Source organism: Lepidochelys olivacea (assembly GCF_965140295.1).
Source record: "Lepidochelys olivacea isolate rLepOli2 genome assembly, chromosome: 5".
Classification (NCBI taxonomy): Eukaryota; Metazoa; Chordata; order Testudines; family Cheloniidae; genus Lepidochelys; species Lepidochelys olivacea.
The window spans coordinates 130,016,828-130,032,013 of NC_140415.1; the positions used below are offsets into that span (position 1 = coordinate 130,016,828).

Below are 15,186 nucleotides of genomic sequence, written 5' to 3' on the forward strand. Positions count from 1 at the left end.
TGGTCCCTGTACCTTTTATTATAACAGCTCTATTCATATTGTTCTGATTAACAGCTTGACAGCAATTCCATTATTAAATCCTTTTACAGGTGGTTAGAATTTGGCTTTAAAAGCTTGCTTTGGGCTGGAAGCTGCAAAATAAGATCCAGGATCCCAAGTGTTTGGGGGGTTTTTGGTGTATTTGGTTTTATGATTCATGAGAAAGAATAAAGCCAGCAGGAGCTGAGGCACTGGCAGAGGAAAGAAAATAAAGTTTAATTTGATTGGTCCTTTGTCTCCCTATCAGCTGGACAAGAAGTAGCAGTGGTAGCCTGGGCCACAGCTGAGCATGGAGCAAGCTGGGCTCTAATGGCTGCTCTGGGCCAGCCATCAATGAGACCCACCCCACCACCTTAGTCCACCAACCGCCCTATTCCCCAGGGGATAGGATGCCCACCTCCTCCCTGTGCCTCTCTGGAATGGGACTGGACTGCTAGCTCCCCACACGGAGGTGGAAGTGGGGCTGCTGCCACAGCTTTTTGCTTCTGTGAATCTTGACTGCTTTTGTTACGTTGTCCCTGGCTGTGAAGAGTAAGACCGTATGATTAGTACTTGTTTCAGTTGAATCCCTATTTATTTTGTTCTTTACATAACAATATATAAAAGCACAGGCACAAAGGGATTCCAGATAACCATATTTTCTAAATATACGCAACATACAAGGAAGTTGTATATAAAAACTACTAGCTGGCTTCTAAAACATAAAATGCAGTGGTAGCCACTTGAGGGCTCACAAGCCGTTTTACCCCATTTCTATTTACTACATCTAGCACTTCCCCACAATGATGGGCACCACTGCAGGTCAGTGCATTAGTCTGACTTAGGTCCCAATAAAGACCGCGTGGACTGAATCTTTTGATTTCCTGAAGCCAAGGTGGATATGGATAGACATAGGTTCCAGCTGCAGGCGACCTAAAAACAGTATGGTCCTGTCTTGTTTACAATGAAAACCAGAACATGCACAGTCAAATACTGGTACTAGACTGGAATTTCAAATCTTGAAAATGTGGGCTGACTTTCTAACTTTAAATTGCTGTCATTGGCAATTATAACTATTGCAGGAATCTTATGTGAAGTTTGAGAAGTGCTGATCATTTTTGTTGTGGACTCTTAACTTGCATTGATGATCTATACATTTTATGTTTACTTTTATTTTAGGAGTGACTTCTAATTGGACCAAGATTCCATCACCTCTCTTCAAAAAAGTGGTCATTGTGTTGATAGATGCTTTGAGAGATGATTTCGTGTTTGGATCAAAGGGTAAACAGTTCATGCCCTACACTACAGAACTTGTTGAAAAAGGAACATGCCACAGTTTCATTGCTGAAGCAAAGCCACCCACTGTCACCATGCCTCGAATTAAGGTAAGCAGTCCCATTTTGGTGGTTACTCCCGAGTCTCATTGTGTCCTACCCAGTCAGGGATTCAAGTTAACATGACACCTTGTTCTCCTTGCCCTAGTGTCACAGGAGTTGAGAATGGAAAGGAGGTTATCTTCCCATCGCTTACAGCGATACTTGAACGACTGTAGTTGTACCCTTTATAGGCTGAAGAGGAGGATTGGTGCTCTGGAGGGATTCTCCTTTCTATTTGTAAAGTAAAGTTTGAAGTTTATTTTTGAGCATTGGGGGCCAGTCCTACTCCTACTGATTTTAATGCGAGCTCTTCTGTCATTGATTTCAGTGGGAGCAGGATAGGGCACTGCTTGAGTATATTACTCTTTCTAAAGTATTAAGAAAGATTTTTCCTTTCTAATTGATAATTAGGAGAGCTTTTTCTTTAGCTTTAGGAAGGGCCTATAGCTTTGGAGCTGTAGAACCAGAATTTTAGGCCCAAAGGTGCAAGTTGGTGGATTACTATGAAGAGTGTAGCCTTCTTGGCATCAGTTCATTCAGATGCTGATCTAGGTATAGTTACATTCGTGTGATGGCATGGGTTGTCTTTGGAAACTGAGATATAGTTCGTTGTTTTTGGCATGCTGTTAGCAGCAGAGTCTGTGGTACCTCACCACTTCTTGAAATCCTTACTCATAGATATTAAAACTGAGGAGAGGCAGGTTAGATCTCTCTCTTGCCCCCCAGGTATCTACTTTTGGAGATAGGCTACTGCTCCTATCACCACTGTCTGGGTCCTGATGGAAAGAATAATTGAAGTCATTGTAACACACTGAATAGTTGACTTCCAATATACTCAATAAATGAGTGAGCAGCACCTTTCTATGATTGTCTGAGGCTGTGGAGGGAGTTAGTATGAGTATTGATAAATGGCCAGTACCCATTGCAAAGAGGAGACAATCATTAGCAGTGCTAGGATCATCTGCGCTGTGTCCTGGTCTGAAGCCAAGATTCTTCAGCATGCAGGATGCCTGAAGATGTCTTGGTTTTTCTGGAGCTTCAGTGTTTCTTGCTAGGAAAGGGAGGCTGAATGTGGGCAATAGTTGGAGAGGTTTGCTCTTCTGAAAGAGGTATTAATTATTTTTCCCAGCACAGGACACAGTGTTTCCTTGCTGGCTTTCACCAGAGAGGGTGTGATGGGAGACACTAGCTCTGTTCGGCAGGAGTGGTGACTTGAATGTTTTTCATATTCTGGGGTTTCATTGTACATGACAGGTCCAAACTCCATCAGAAGTAGCAGAGAGATTAATATTAAATGGTCTAGTTTAGGAAGGTCAGCCTTTGTGAGTTTCTTTCAGATTTAGTTGATCTTTTCTGTAGAATAGGTTGAGAGCTCTTTGCAGTAGTCAGCGCTTGGGTCCAGCGATTGGTTAGTTTGCTGGACAAAATTGTTCTGCCATCCATGATTTTATGGTTTTTATGGACTAGAAGTAATGTTCTTTACTGTGGCAGCATAGTTATGCAAAAAGTCTGTTGCTTGTGGGTGCATTCTGATCGGATTGTGGACACGGGTGTATTTGTGTACTTCAACTGATTTAATCTGGTGGTGAACCACGCCAAGGTGATCATTGGAGCTGATTTGGGGTTAAGCCACTGACAGTTTTTGATGCACGGTGATTGTATTACTCTCCCAGCTTGTTGCCCAGTGGTCTTATAGTTAGGTGATATACTTTCCTATGATGATCTGAAAACATCTAAGATAGTTGGGGATAGAGAAGCCTCTGATCTTTACCTGGCTGACAGGGTTTGTTGGACCAGGAGAGCAGAGTGCTCGGTCCCCAATGTTCACTCCAACTTCGAAGATCAGATTCAGTGTGACTCGTCAGGTAGTCTGAGAGAATTCCCCGATAATCTTGGGGACAGAAGGTTGTGTGCTAGGGAGTTGTGGTTTCTGTTTAAATGTAAGTTACAGTGAGTCATTGAAACTTCAGCCCTATTGTAGGCATGAAGTCTATTACAACTAAATATTAGCTCTCCAATGTCTCTGTGATGTTCTGCTTAAGGTACCCAGAACTGTAAGCTACTGCATTACCCCCAATCAACTTCAGCAGGAGAGAGCGTTTGCTGCTGCTTTGACATGCCACTTCTTCTACCTTGCTAGGCCAAATCTTTCCTTGCAGATAACTATCAAAGAACTCCAATTCACAAGTTTCCCAGAGACATCTCTCTGCAACGTCCAGTCCCTTTCACTGGGCACTCTTAGAAATTAAGTTTGCTGCCTCCAAAGAGTGCACGGCAGCTTACTAGTTTAGTTGAAGACTCAAAATTCACTTTAATATATGACACTGAGATTTTTTTATAATAAAACCAGAATAAGCTTTTTAAAAAAGAACAGAGTGATAAGTAGAATAAGTGATAAGTAAGAATAAAAGAAACAAATGTGGTTACAAGTAAAACAAAATAAGTCACATTTTCTGGTGACTAAAACTTAATTTCAGCAAGTTACTATCTTTGTGTAAACAGATTTCTAACCTATATTACTTGAGGTCTGCTTCAGACTCCCAGGATCTGAAATGGATAAAGACCTTTTTAATATTTTTAATGAAATAAATTTCTGGGAACTGTGTGATCTTGGAGAATGTTAATTTCTCAGATATAGATTGGAGGGCAAGCACTACTAATAATGGTAGGGCCCAGATATTCCTGGATGTGATAGCTGACAGATTCTTCACCAAATCAAAAAGAGGTAATTTTGTTTTGGTAAGTAGCAAGGACCTCACAGAAGAACTGGTTGTAGAGGACAACCTTGATTGGAGTGATCATGAGTTAGTTCAGGTTCAGCTAAGGATAAACAAAATAGGTCAGTAACTGGGGTCCTTGATTTCAAAAGGGCAACTTAAAAAAATTAAGGGAATTACTTAGGGAAGTGGACTGAACTGAACAACTCAAAGATCTGAATGTGGAGCAGGCTTGGAATTACTTTAAGTCAAAGTTACAGAAACTATCTGGAGCCTGCATCCCAAGCAAGGGGATAGATAAAAAATTGTAGGGAAGGGTTGCAGATCAAATTGGATGAATAAGCATGTCAGACAAGTTACCAAGAGAAGGCAAAAAGCTTACAAGGATTTGAAGGGATGGTTCAGCATGGAATGCTGCCTTCTGGAGGTCAGAAAGTCCTCTTGGATGATCTTGAAAACTGGAGTAATAGAAATGGGATGAAACTTAATAGTGCAAAGTCATGCATTTAGGGACTAACAAGAATTTTTGCTGTAAGCTGGGGAGATATCAGTTGGAAGCAACAGAGGAGAAAGACCTGGGTGTATGGGTTGATCACAGAATAACTCTGAATTGCCAGTGTGATGCGGCTATGAAAAAGGCTAATATAATCCTCGGATGCATCAGATGAGGTATTGCCAGTAGAGATAAGGAGGTGATATTACCGACATACAAGGTACTGGTGAGACCTCATGTGGAATTATGGGTTCAATTCTGGTTTCCCATGTTTAAGAAAGATGAATTCTAACTGGAACATGTGCAGAGAGGGACTACTAGGATGATCGGAGGAATGGAGAACCTACATTATTGCAGGAGACTTAAGAAGCTTGGCTTGTTTAGTCTAACAAAACAAAGGCTGAGGGGGAGATATGATTGGTGTCGATAAATAAAGAGGGATAAATACCAGGGAAAGAGAGCAATTATTTAAGGGCCAATGTTGGCACTGGTACAAATAACTATAAACTGGCCATCAACAAGTTTAGGCTTTAAATTAGATGCAGGTTTCTAGGCAGCAGAGGAGTGAAGTTCTGGAACAGTCTTCCAAGGGTAGTGGAGGCAAAAAAATCTAACTTGTTTCAAGACTGGAGGGGATGGTATTGTCCGTGATGACTTTTAAAAAATATCTGCAACCTTCGGAGATGGGACGCTGGATGGGGAGGGCTCTGACTTGCATCTGAAAATTCTTTCCCAGGTGTGTGGCCCAGATGCTCAGGGTCTAACTGATCACCATATTTAGAGTCAGATTCTCCCCCAGGTCAGATGGGCAGAGACTCTGGGTTTTTTTGCCTTCCTCTACAACTTGGGACATGGGTCACTTGCTGACTTGCGAACTAGAATAAATGGTGGATTCTCTGTAACTTCAAGTCTTTAAACCAAGATTTGAGGACTTTAGGACCTCAGCCAGAGGTTAAGGGTCTGTTACAGGAGTGGGTGGGTAAGGTTCTCTGGCCTGCGATGTGCAAGATGTCAGACTAGATGATCATGATGGTTCCTTCTCACTTTAAAGTCTGGGTCAGTTTCCTGCTTTTCTTTCCTTCCAGGCCAATAGGATCTGGCTTTCATAGGCTCACAGGGCACTGAACCCTGAGTCACTTCAGTGATGGATAACTAAAATGTCTTTGTTCCTGCTTATATTAGTTAGTTGTCTCTGTTTAAAGAGCCATGAAGATTTCCTTGAGTGCAGATTTGGTCCCATGGTGTGATTGTTAAGCAGTCTTCTCCCCTGCTTGTTTAGCTTGATGGCTTTGTTTACCTTTATATATAAATGTGCATGCATTGTCCTCTGCCTGTGATTACACTGATTAGAAAAGTGCACATTCCTTGGTCTAGGACAGGCTGGTCTTATGTGCTTCCTGCTAAACACATTTTAGAAATCTATTTCCAGCGCACATCTCAAACTCTTTCTATACAGGTTTCAGAGTAACAGCCGTGTTAGTCTGTATTCGCAAAAAGAAAAGGAGTACTTGTGGCACCTTAGAGACTAACCAATTTATTTGAGCATGAGCTTTCGTGAGCTACAGCTCACTTCATCGGATGCATACCGTGGAAACTGCAGCAGACTTTATATATACACAGAGAATATGAAACAATACCTCCTCCCACCCCACTGTCCTGCTGGTAATAGCTTATCTAAAGTGATCATCAGGTGGGCCATTTCCAGCACAAATCCAGGTTTTCTCACCCTCCACCCCCCCCCCACACAAATTCACTCTCCTGCTGGTGATAGCCCATCCAAAGTGACAATTCTTTACACAATGTGCATGATAATCAAGTTGGGCTATTTCCTGCACAAATCCAGGTTTTCTCACATCCCCCCCACCCCCATACACACACAAACTCACTCTCCTGCTGGTAATAGCTCATCCAAACTGACCACTCTCCAAGTTTAAATCCAAGTTAAACCAGAACATCTGGGGGGGGGGGTAGGAAAAAACAAGAGGAAACAGGCTACCTTGCATAATGACTTAGCCACTCCCAGTCTCTATTTAAGCCTAAATTAATAGTATCCAATTTGCAAATGAATTCCAATTCAGCAGTTTCTCGCTGGAGTCTGGATTTGAAGCTTTTTTGTTTTAAGATAGCGACCTTCATGTCTGTGATTGCGTGACCAGAGAGATTGAAGTGTTCTCCGACTGGTTTATGAATGTTATAATTCTTGACATCTGATTTGTGTCCATTTATTCTTTTATGTAGAGACTGTCCAGTTTGACCAATGTACATGGCAGAGGGGCATTGCTGGCACATGATGGCATATATCACATTGGTGGATGTGCAGGTGAACGAGCCTCTGATAGTTTGGCTGATGTTATTAGGCCCTGTGATGGTGTCCCCTGAATAGATATGTGGGCACAATTGGCAACGGGCTTTGTTGCAAGGATAAGTTCCTGGGTTAGTGGTTCTGTTGTGTGGTATGTGGTTGTTGGTGAGTATTTGCTTCAGGTTGCGGGGCTGTCTGTAGGCAAGGACTGGCCTGTCTCCCAAGATTTGTGAGAGTGTTGGGTCATCCTTTAGGATAGGTTGTAGATCCTTAATAATGCGTTGGAGGGGTTTTAGTTGGGGGCTGAAGGTGACGGCTAGTGGCGTTCTGTTATTTTCTTTGTTAGGCCTGTCCTGTAGTAGGTAACTTCTGGGAACTCTTCTGGCTCTATCAATCTGTTTCTTTACTTCTGCAGGTGGGTATTGTAGTTGTAAGAAAGCTTGACAGAGATCTTGTAGGTGTTTGTCTCTGTCTGAGGGGTTGGAGCAAATGCGGTTGTATCGCAGAGCTTGGCTGTAGACGATGGATCGTGTGGTGTGGTCAGGGTGAAAGCTGGAGGCATGCAGGTAGGATTAGCGGTCAGTAGGTTTCCGGTATAGGGTGGTGTTTATGTGACCATTGTTTATTAGCACTGTAGTGTCCAGGAAGTGGATCTCTTGTGTGGACTGGACCAGGCTGAGGTTGGTGGTGGGATGGAAATTGTTGAAATCATGGTGGAATTCCTCAAGGGCTTCTTTTCCATGGGTCCAGATGATGAAGATGTCATCAATATAGCGCAAGTAGAGTAGGGGCTTTAGGGGACGAGAGCTGAGGAAGCGTTGTTCTAAGTCAGCCATAAAAATGTTGGCATACTGTGGGGCCATGCGGGTACCTATAGCAGTGCCGCTGATCTGAAGGTATACATTGGCCCCAAATGTAAAATAGTTATGGGTAAGGACAAAGTCACAAAGTTCAAATCCGCACAGACACACCTCTGGAACCCCGACCTGGGATATTCTATCTACTACCCAAGATCCATAAACCTGGAAATCCTGGGCGCCCCATCATCTCAGGCATTGGCACCCTGACAGCAGGATTGTCTGGCTATGTAGACTCCCTCCTCAGGCCCTACGCTACCAGCACTCCCAGCTACCTTCGAGACACCACTGACTTCCTGAGGAAACTTCAATCCATCGGTGATCTTCCTGATAACACCATCCTGGCCACTATGGATGTAGAAGCCCTCTACACCAACATTCCACACAAAGATGGACTACAAGCCGTCAAGAACACTATCCCCGATAATGTCACGGCTAACCTGGTGGCTGAACTTTGTGACTTTGTCCTTACCCATAACTATTTCACATTTGGGGACAATGTATACCTTCAGATCAGCGGCACTGCTATGGGTACCTTTAAATCTTTAAGTCAGAGTTCAAGCATTTCTTTGTATTAGATAAAAATGTGTTTGAGAGTCGTGTAAGCTTTATGTACTTAACTATTCATTTCTTTGCTCTTAGTGCTTAGATTATGTAAATAATCTGGTAAGAAACTACTCTATAGTCACTTAGGATCCATAACTGTCTTTTGAAACCAAGATTATTTTTTTGAATAATATGACTTTAAAATGTCTCTCCAATACTTTGGTTGCATGATTGGAATGTTTGCTATATAGAAGCTTTGTTTCAAAGAACAAAAGTTAAAATTAAACAGAATAAATATTACTGGAGGAGGGAACAACTTCTCAAGTTTCTTTCCCAGCTGGGTTGTTGAAATTCCTTGTTCTTAAAATTCCATGGCAGTTGTGGAATTAGGGTCTGTCTTCTTCTCTAGAATCAAATGTTTAATTAAAAAATGAAAAAGCTTGCATCCCTTCTAGTTGAATAGCTAGATAGATAGTTCTCATGCTGTCTATGCAGCATAGATGCCACAGAATGCATTACAGGGCCCCATTTTGTTCTGTCCTGAACCAAACCTGGTGTATTACAAGGTAGAATGCCTGCTAGGGACAGGTATCTGTTGCTGTCCAACCATCATATTTTAGGTCTTCTGGGGATACATTTGTATGTCTTTTCCATCCTGCTTTCATTTGATTCAAGTCAAAGATGATTCTCATGGGGAAGATTGGTAGGCATTCGGAGAAATTGACCATACTACCTTAGAGAGCATTGGGTGACTGTTTGTTTGAGAGAGCGGGACCTAATTAGTTAGAAGATGGTTCTCTTCATTTGGCTTGAATTTGAACCATTTTATGTTTTCAGTCTCTCAGAGTTGGTTCATTTGAGTGGCGTCCAATATCTCTTCAATCTAAACAGTGAGGGGCCATGTTTCAGTCCCACAGGTCAGAATTCAGACCACCAAAGCATTGTATATCCTCAGCATCTTTTCTCTACTGATCAAGATGTTTGGTTTGCAAGACGTTCTTCATGAAGTGTCCCATTACTGACAATGCTTTTGCAGTGTAAGTTTCAAGTTCTTTTGCTGCCCATGTTATCCAAAACAGAGCCCAGATAGGTGAAATTGCTGACAATCTGTACTGGGTGGTCATCCACTAAATGCTAGAGCCCACAGCCTGTTCAAAGTTGCCAGCTAGAATAATTTTGTTTTCGCCCCAATTAATTTTCAGGCTGACTTTTTTGCAAGTGAACTTTCTAGGGGTTTAGATACTGCAATCAGCTTGTCCACTGATTCAACAACTAATGCTGTGTTGTAGACAAAATTTGTGTCAGTGAGGTTCTTGTATTTTAGGCTGTTACGAATGGCCCTTCCTCCAGAGCAATTCAGTCAAGTTCGAGAGAGACAAGGTGGCTTTAATAATTTGTTGAAAACTACAGTAGGACCTAAATACACAATCTTAGGCTACAATTATAGTGAGTAAGTAAAATCTCACTTCCTGCCAGGTGGCGTGGCAAGGCGTATGAGCTGTGGTCAGATGAATCTGTTTCTCTGTCTAGAGTCTGTCACCACTTCACCACACCCCACAGAGAAGCTTTTAACACAGTTGTGTATATATGTCATGCGCCCTATGACAGGAATATACACCGCATGTCCAGACATGCCCCAATCATGGCTCCCCCTACTGCTGGAAAACCTGAAACACATACTAAAAAAATAACATTAAAAACAAGAAAGGATAAAGGTGCCTCACCACAGGGAAACAGGAGTGTCTCAGAGTGTGGCCTGTTTTCGGGGCTCTCCGGTCTCCTAACAATGCGTATGCCTGAATGACATTTACTTAGTGTGTGGTCAAGCTCATAGTCTATGATGGCATTGAAGAGTTCTGGGGCAGTGACATATCCTTGTTGAACATCTGACCTAATTTGCAAGAAGGTGATTTTTTTTCTCATTTACAAGAACACAGCCTGAGGAGTTGTCATTATAAGAGATGGAACGTTCTTCAATACTTGTCAGAGAGGCCTGCGAGTTTAAAGGTCAGCCAGAGTGATTCCCTGTCAGAGTCAAACTCTGCCTTGATATCCACAAATACAATGTGAATGGGGTGCTTGAATTCTCTTCTTTTCTCAACAAGCTGTCATGCTGTGAAATTTGTTCCGTCATGGAACAGCCAAGAGTAAAGCCAGCTTGTTGTCGTCTTCTCTTGCTCCCTTAATATATCAGCAACTTGGGCCAACGAGACCAAAGTAAAAACTTTCCCAGCGATGGATAGAAGAGTTAATGCCATAATAGTTAAAACAATCTTTCCACAGCAGTAAAATAATGCCTTTTTGCTGTTGGGCAGGACTGACTCTGGTCCCCGGATAACATTGGATGGCATTTGGAGCCACAAAAGAACAGCTGGCTCAGATTCTTGCTGCCCTATTTCTATTAAGCTTCTTTATGGGTTGTGATGGTGTATGATTGAAATATGACCATGTGTATCATTGATAATTGCCACTGTTAGACAATTTCAGCAAAACTTTTGTACAAAGTACATCATGTAAGGCAGGGGTGGGCAAACTTTTTGGCCCGAGGGCTAGATCTAGGAATAGAAATTGTATGGCGGGCCATGAATGCTCACAAAATTGGGGTTGGGATGCAGGAGGGGGTGAGAGCTCTGGTTGGGGGTGCAGGCTCCGTGGTGGGGCTGAGGATGAGGAGTTTGGGATGTAGGAGGACCCTCTGGGTTGGGACCGAGGGGTTCGGAGGGGGATCAGGGCTGGGGTAGGGGTGTGGGAAGGGGTGCAGGCTCTGGGGTGGGGCTGGGGATGAGGGGTTTGGGGTGAAGGAGAGTGCTCTGGGCTGGGATCAAGGAATTTGGAGGGCAGGAGGGGGATCAGGGCTGGAGCAGGGGTCTGGGGCATGGGGAGAGGCTCAGGGGTGCAGGCTCCAAGCGGTGCTTACCTCAAGCGGCTCCCAGAAGCAGCGGGATGTCCCTTCTCTGGCTCCTATGTGGAGGTGCAGCCAGGCTGCTCTGCACTCTGCCTCGTCCGCAGGCACCGCCCCTGCAACTCCCATTGGAGTGCTGGAGGGGGCCACTAGAGCATGGCCATTGGAGCATATAGAGCAGGAGCGTGTAGGAACCAGAGTAGGGCCATGCCCTGGCTTCCGGGAGCCGCGTGGTGCAGCCCCTGACCCTGTGACCTGGTTGAGCGCCAGAGCGGGGGAAGACCCAGACCCCACTCCCCAGTGGGAGCTCGTGGGCTGGCTTAAAATGGCTCTCAGGCCAGATCTGTCCCTCAGGCCGTAGTTTGCTCACCCTGATGTAAGGTGTCAATGGAAAAGTTATGATTCGCTAAAGGCGATTTATCCTGCTGAAATCCATGTATCACTGTATCTGAAGTTATGAATATTGGCTATATATATATCTGCATCCCAGATGTTTGTTTGTGGGGTAACACCCACCAGGTAAAATCTACATTGAAGCCAGACAGCTTTGTGTTGATGGCCCTTCAAAGGCAATTGACTCTCACAATGGGCCATAGAAGAAACTCATCCTGCCTAGTGAGCCTTTCTGTGGATGCCCCAGCCAGAATATGGGTAATGGCTGCCCCTGTGAGTCAGCAAGCCATGTAAGGGAATGTGACTTGCTCATGTGACCCTGGACTTCATCTTGTGCCAATAGTTTCCCACAAACTGAAAATGTGAGCTTTGTTTGGGTCAGTAAATTTTCATCTGTGATGGGTTAGTCCCCCTTTCTGGGATGCCACCTGATGTCCTGGGATTTCACTGAATCGCCTGCTCCACTAGTGTTGCTGAATTAAGCTCTCTGGCTGCTGGCAGCACACACACTCAGGTAGGGACGCACCAGCTGTAGAATCTCAGAGGCTGCAAGCAGTTCTCCATGAGAAGACTCAGCTTGAAAATGGCCCAGCACACAAATGAAGCTCCCCTCTGGAAAGTACACCTAAAATAATAAAGTCTTGCGCTGTAGAGAAATCTATACAATGTAAACTCATAAATTTGTCCCTTCTCTCAATCTGGAGGACGGTATGCACAACTTCTCACCCTCACCCCCACCCCCGAGTTATAAATTGCACAAACTGGGTTTAATAATAAACAAATACAAGTTTATTAACTATAAAAGGCAGATTAAGTGATTATAAGTGATAGCAAACAGAACAAAGCAGATTACCAAGCAAATAAAACAAAACACGCATACTAAGCTTAAGATTTTAGAGACTAGTTTCAAGAAGTAATTTCTTTTCCTAAATGTTGTTTTAGGAAGTTGCAGAGTTTCTGTAGCTTAGAGTTCCAGGTATTTCTCTTTACAGACTAGACTCCTCTGTCTCAATCTGAAGTCAGCCCTTGCCTTTCCCACAGCTCAGTCTGTTTTCTTGGGCAGGAAGGCAATGGAGAAGAGTCCTGTTTACCTTACTCCCCAGCCTTAAATAAGATTTACATAAGGCGGGAATCTTTTGTTTCCCAGTTTTGACCTCCCTCCTCTTTTAGTGGAAAATTACTAGAAGTCCAAGATGGTGTTTAGTACTAGGTGATAGGATCACCTGACCTAGTAGTGTCACAGCTATGTCCCAGGACGCCTCTCAGGAAGGAGAGAGATTAGTATCTTCAAAGTCTTATTGTTTCTTCCTAATTGCCCATCAAGGCTGATGGCCTGTTGTCTTGTGGGGAGGGGATGTTCCCCAAGTACACACCCAATTGTAATTGTTACCTAGTCAATATTCGTAACTTTAGATGCAGAAATGATACATACATACAAATTGGATAATCACATTCAGTAAATTATAACTTTTCCAATGACACCTTACAAGACCCATCTTGCATAAAATATCTGTTATGCCATATTCATATAATAAGCATATTTCCATAAGAATACGGGGTGTAACATCACACCATCCATATGGCAAAGGCTATGAAAGACCCTGGAAATATCTCCATCTTGTCTGTTTTGTGCTCTGGACTGTGGATTTACAACTGAAAAGAGCATATTGATTATGATCTGAGAACTTCTAAAAGATGGGAAGGTCATCAGAGATTTTACAAGCCAGCAGTCTGTAACTTCATTGCTACAAACTCTGAATGAATGACCTTTCGCATCAGTAAGGTTGTGCAAATGTTTATATAAGGAGGTGATGTTCCTGGCTGAAGCTTCTAGAGTGTGATAACCTTGGCTTCCATAAAAGCTTTGCAGACAGTGTGAGTGGCTTTGTTGCTGTGATGCGTAGCCAGAAAGGGTTTAAGCAGCTTGCAGGCTAATTGACCCAGAGACAACCATTAGAGATGTTAGAAAAGAGTGTGAATGGTAATTAGGCTACGCCATGTTAGATAAGCTAGAACTTTGAAGTGCAACCTGTATTGTTAGAGAACTGGAGGGGATACTAATTGTATGTATGTGCTTATTTCTTGTTAAATGTTAGCCATGTAAACAGACATTTTTGTCTGTCACTATAGCTATTGATTCAGAGATCAAAAGGGAATATTAATATTTAAATTGTGAATCTAGGATATCGCTCTGTTAGTCTCTCTTTGAAATGTATAGCAAATCACCTGAGACTGTTGGAAAGCGGGCAATTGCCTTATGTTAATCTGTGTAGATAATTATCGGCGTTGCTTAGGAAATGGGTCCTCTTCAAAGTCCCCATGAGTGCCTATTGTTCGCCTAAGGACTCCAAGCTGTCACAAGAAGGCCTGAAACTGTATAAAGATGCCTTGGGTCCCAATCCTTTTTATCTCAGATCTGCTTGATGCTTCATGCAGGGGAAGCTTAAGACCAAGATTGAGATCTCCAGTTCTAATCTTGAATCACCCTGAATGTGAACATAGGACTATAACCTATGGACTATTTCTGAAATAACTTTGCAACTACAAAGCTCACCATCTCCACTATGAATCTAATCTCAAGAACTGTACTCCTGTCTATATGTATATTGATCTTTTAACCAGTAGTCTCTTTTCTTTTTTTTTTAATAAATTTTAGTTTAGTTAATAAGAATTGGCTGTCAGCATGTGTTTGGGTAAAATCTGAAATATTCATTAACCTGGGAGGTAAAGTGTCCGATCCTTTGGGATTGGTAGAACGTTTTTATGTGATGAATAAGATTTTCAGTAATCGTTATCCTATTTGACTTGGGTGTCTGGGTGGACGCCTAAGGCTGGGTTACTTTAAGGGACTGTGTTGTTGGTTTCTTGGTAACCAGTGAGGTATTATAGAAGCTGTTCTGTGCTGGCTTGGTAAATCTAAATATTGGAATATCCACCAGCTTTGGGGATTGTCTTCCCCATTCTTTGCAGTTCACCCTAATTGAGTGACATCAGTTGGCACCCCTGGGACTCCGGTCATGGTTGCGAACACAATTTGGATTACAATATGACCATATCTCTTCTCAAAGAAGCAATGTGATGTTGTTCAATGATGGTTAAGGTAACAGAAATCCAGGGCTGCGTGGCTCTCTTTTTGGGACTGGTGATGACCATAGCAGCATCTGTTATCTGGATCTGAAGCCTGTACGGGTGAATTAAGCATCAGTATATTCTAGCTGGGTCTCAAACTTGTTCAATTTCAACTGCATAGTGATTATTCATTTTTAGGTTAGATAATTTGAATTTTGGTAACCAAATTGCTTTGCCTACACTTTTTACTCTAAAATGGAAATTTGCAGAGAAGAAATTGTTTGGTGTTGCTGAGCTCAGCAGACCAGTAAGTCTGCAAAACTAACCAACAATATTATAGAATGTAATATAAAGAAAATGGTAGGATCCTAGAATTTCATTCATAGTAAAACTCTTAATCACTTGAATTTTTCCCTCCTGTTTCATGCTATTTGTACACAAACCTGGAGGCTGTCTTAAATTATTTCATCTCAGATACAAAGTTTGAGTACACTTAACATCAAAGAATCCCAC

At 42.7% G+C, this 15,186-nt stretch overlaps 1 protein-coding gene across 6 annotated transcripts in view; it reads left to right on the forward strand.

Annotated features, from left to right (window-relative positions):
• Window positions 1-15,186, forward strand: part of PIGG (phosphatidylinositol glycan anchor biosynthesis class G (EMM blood group)) — a 164,241-nt gene that overhangs the window by 5,164 nt on the left and 143,891 nt on the right. For all 6 annotated transcript variants that reach the window (XR_014711656.1, XM_084628287.1, XM_084628290.1 and 3 more), the window contains exon 2: window positions 1,198-1,403. Coding sequence is in view for 5 of the 6 variants with exons in the window: in XM_084628287.1 (XP_084484413.1) it covers window positions 1,198-1,403 (206 nt within the window). In the remaining variant the exon portion in view is untranslated. The remainder of the gene's footprint in view (window positions 1-1,197; window positions 1,404-15,186) is intronic.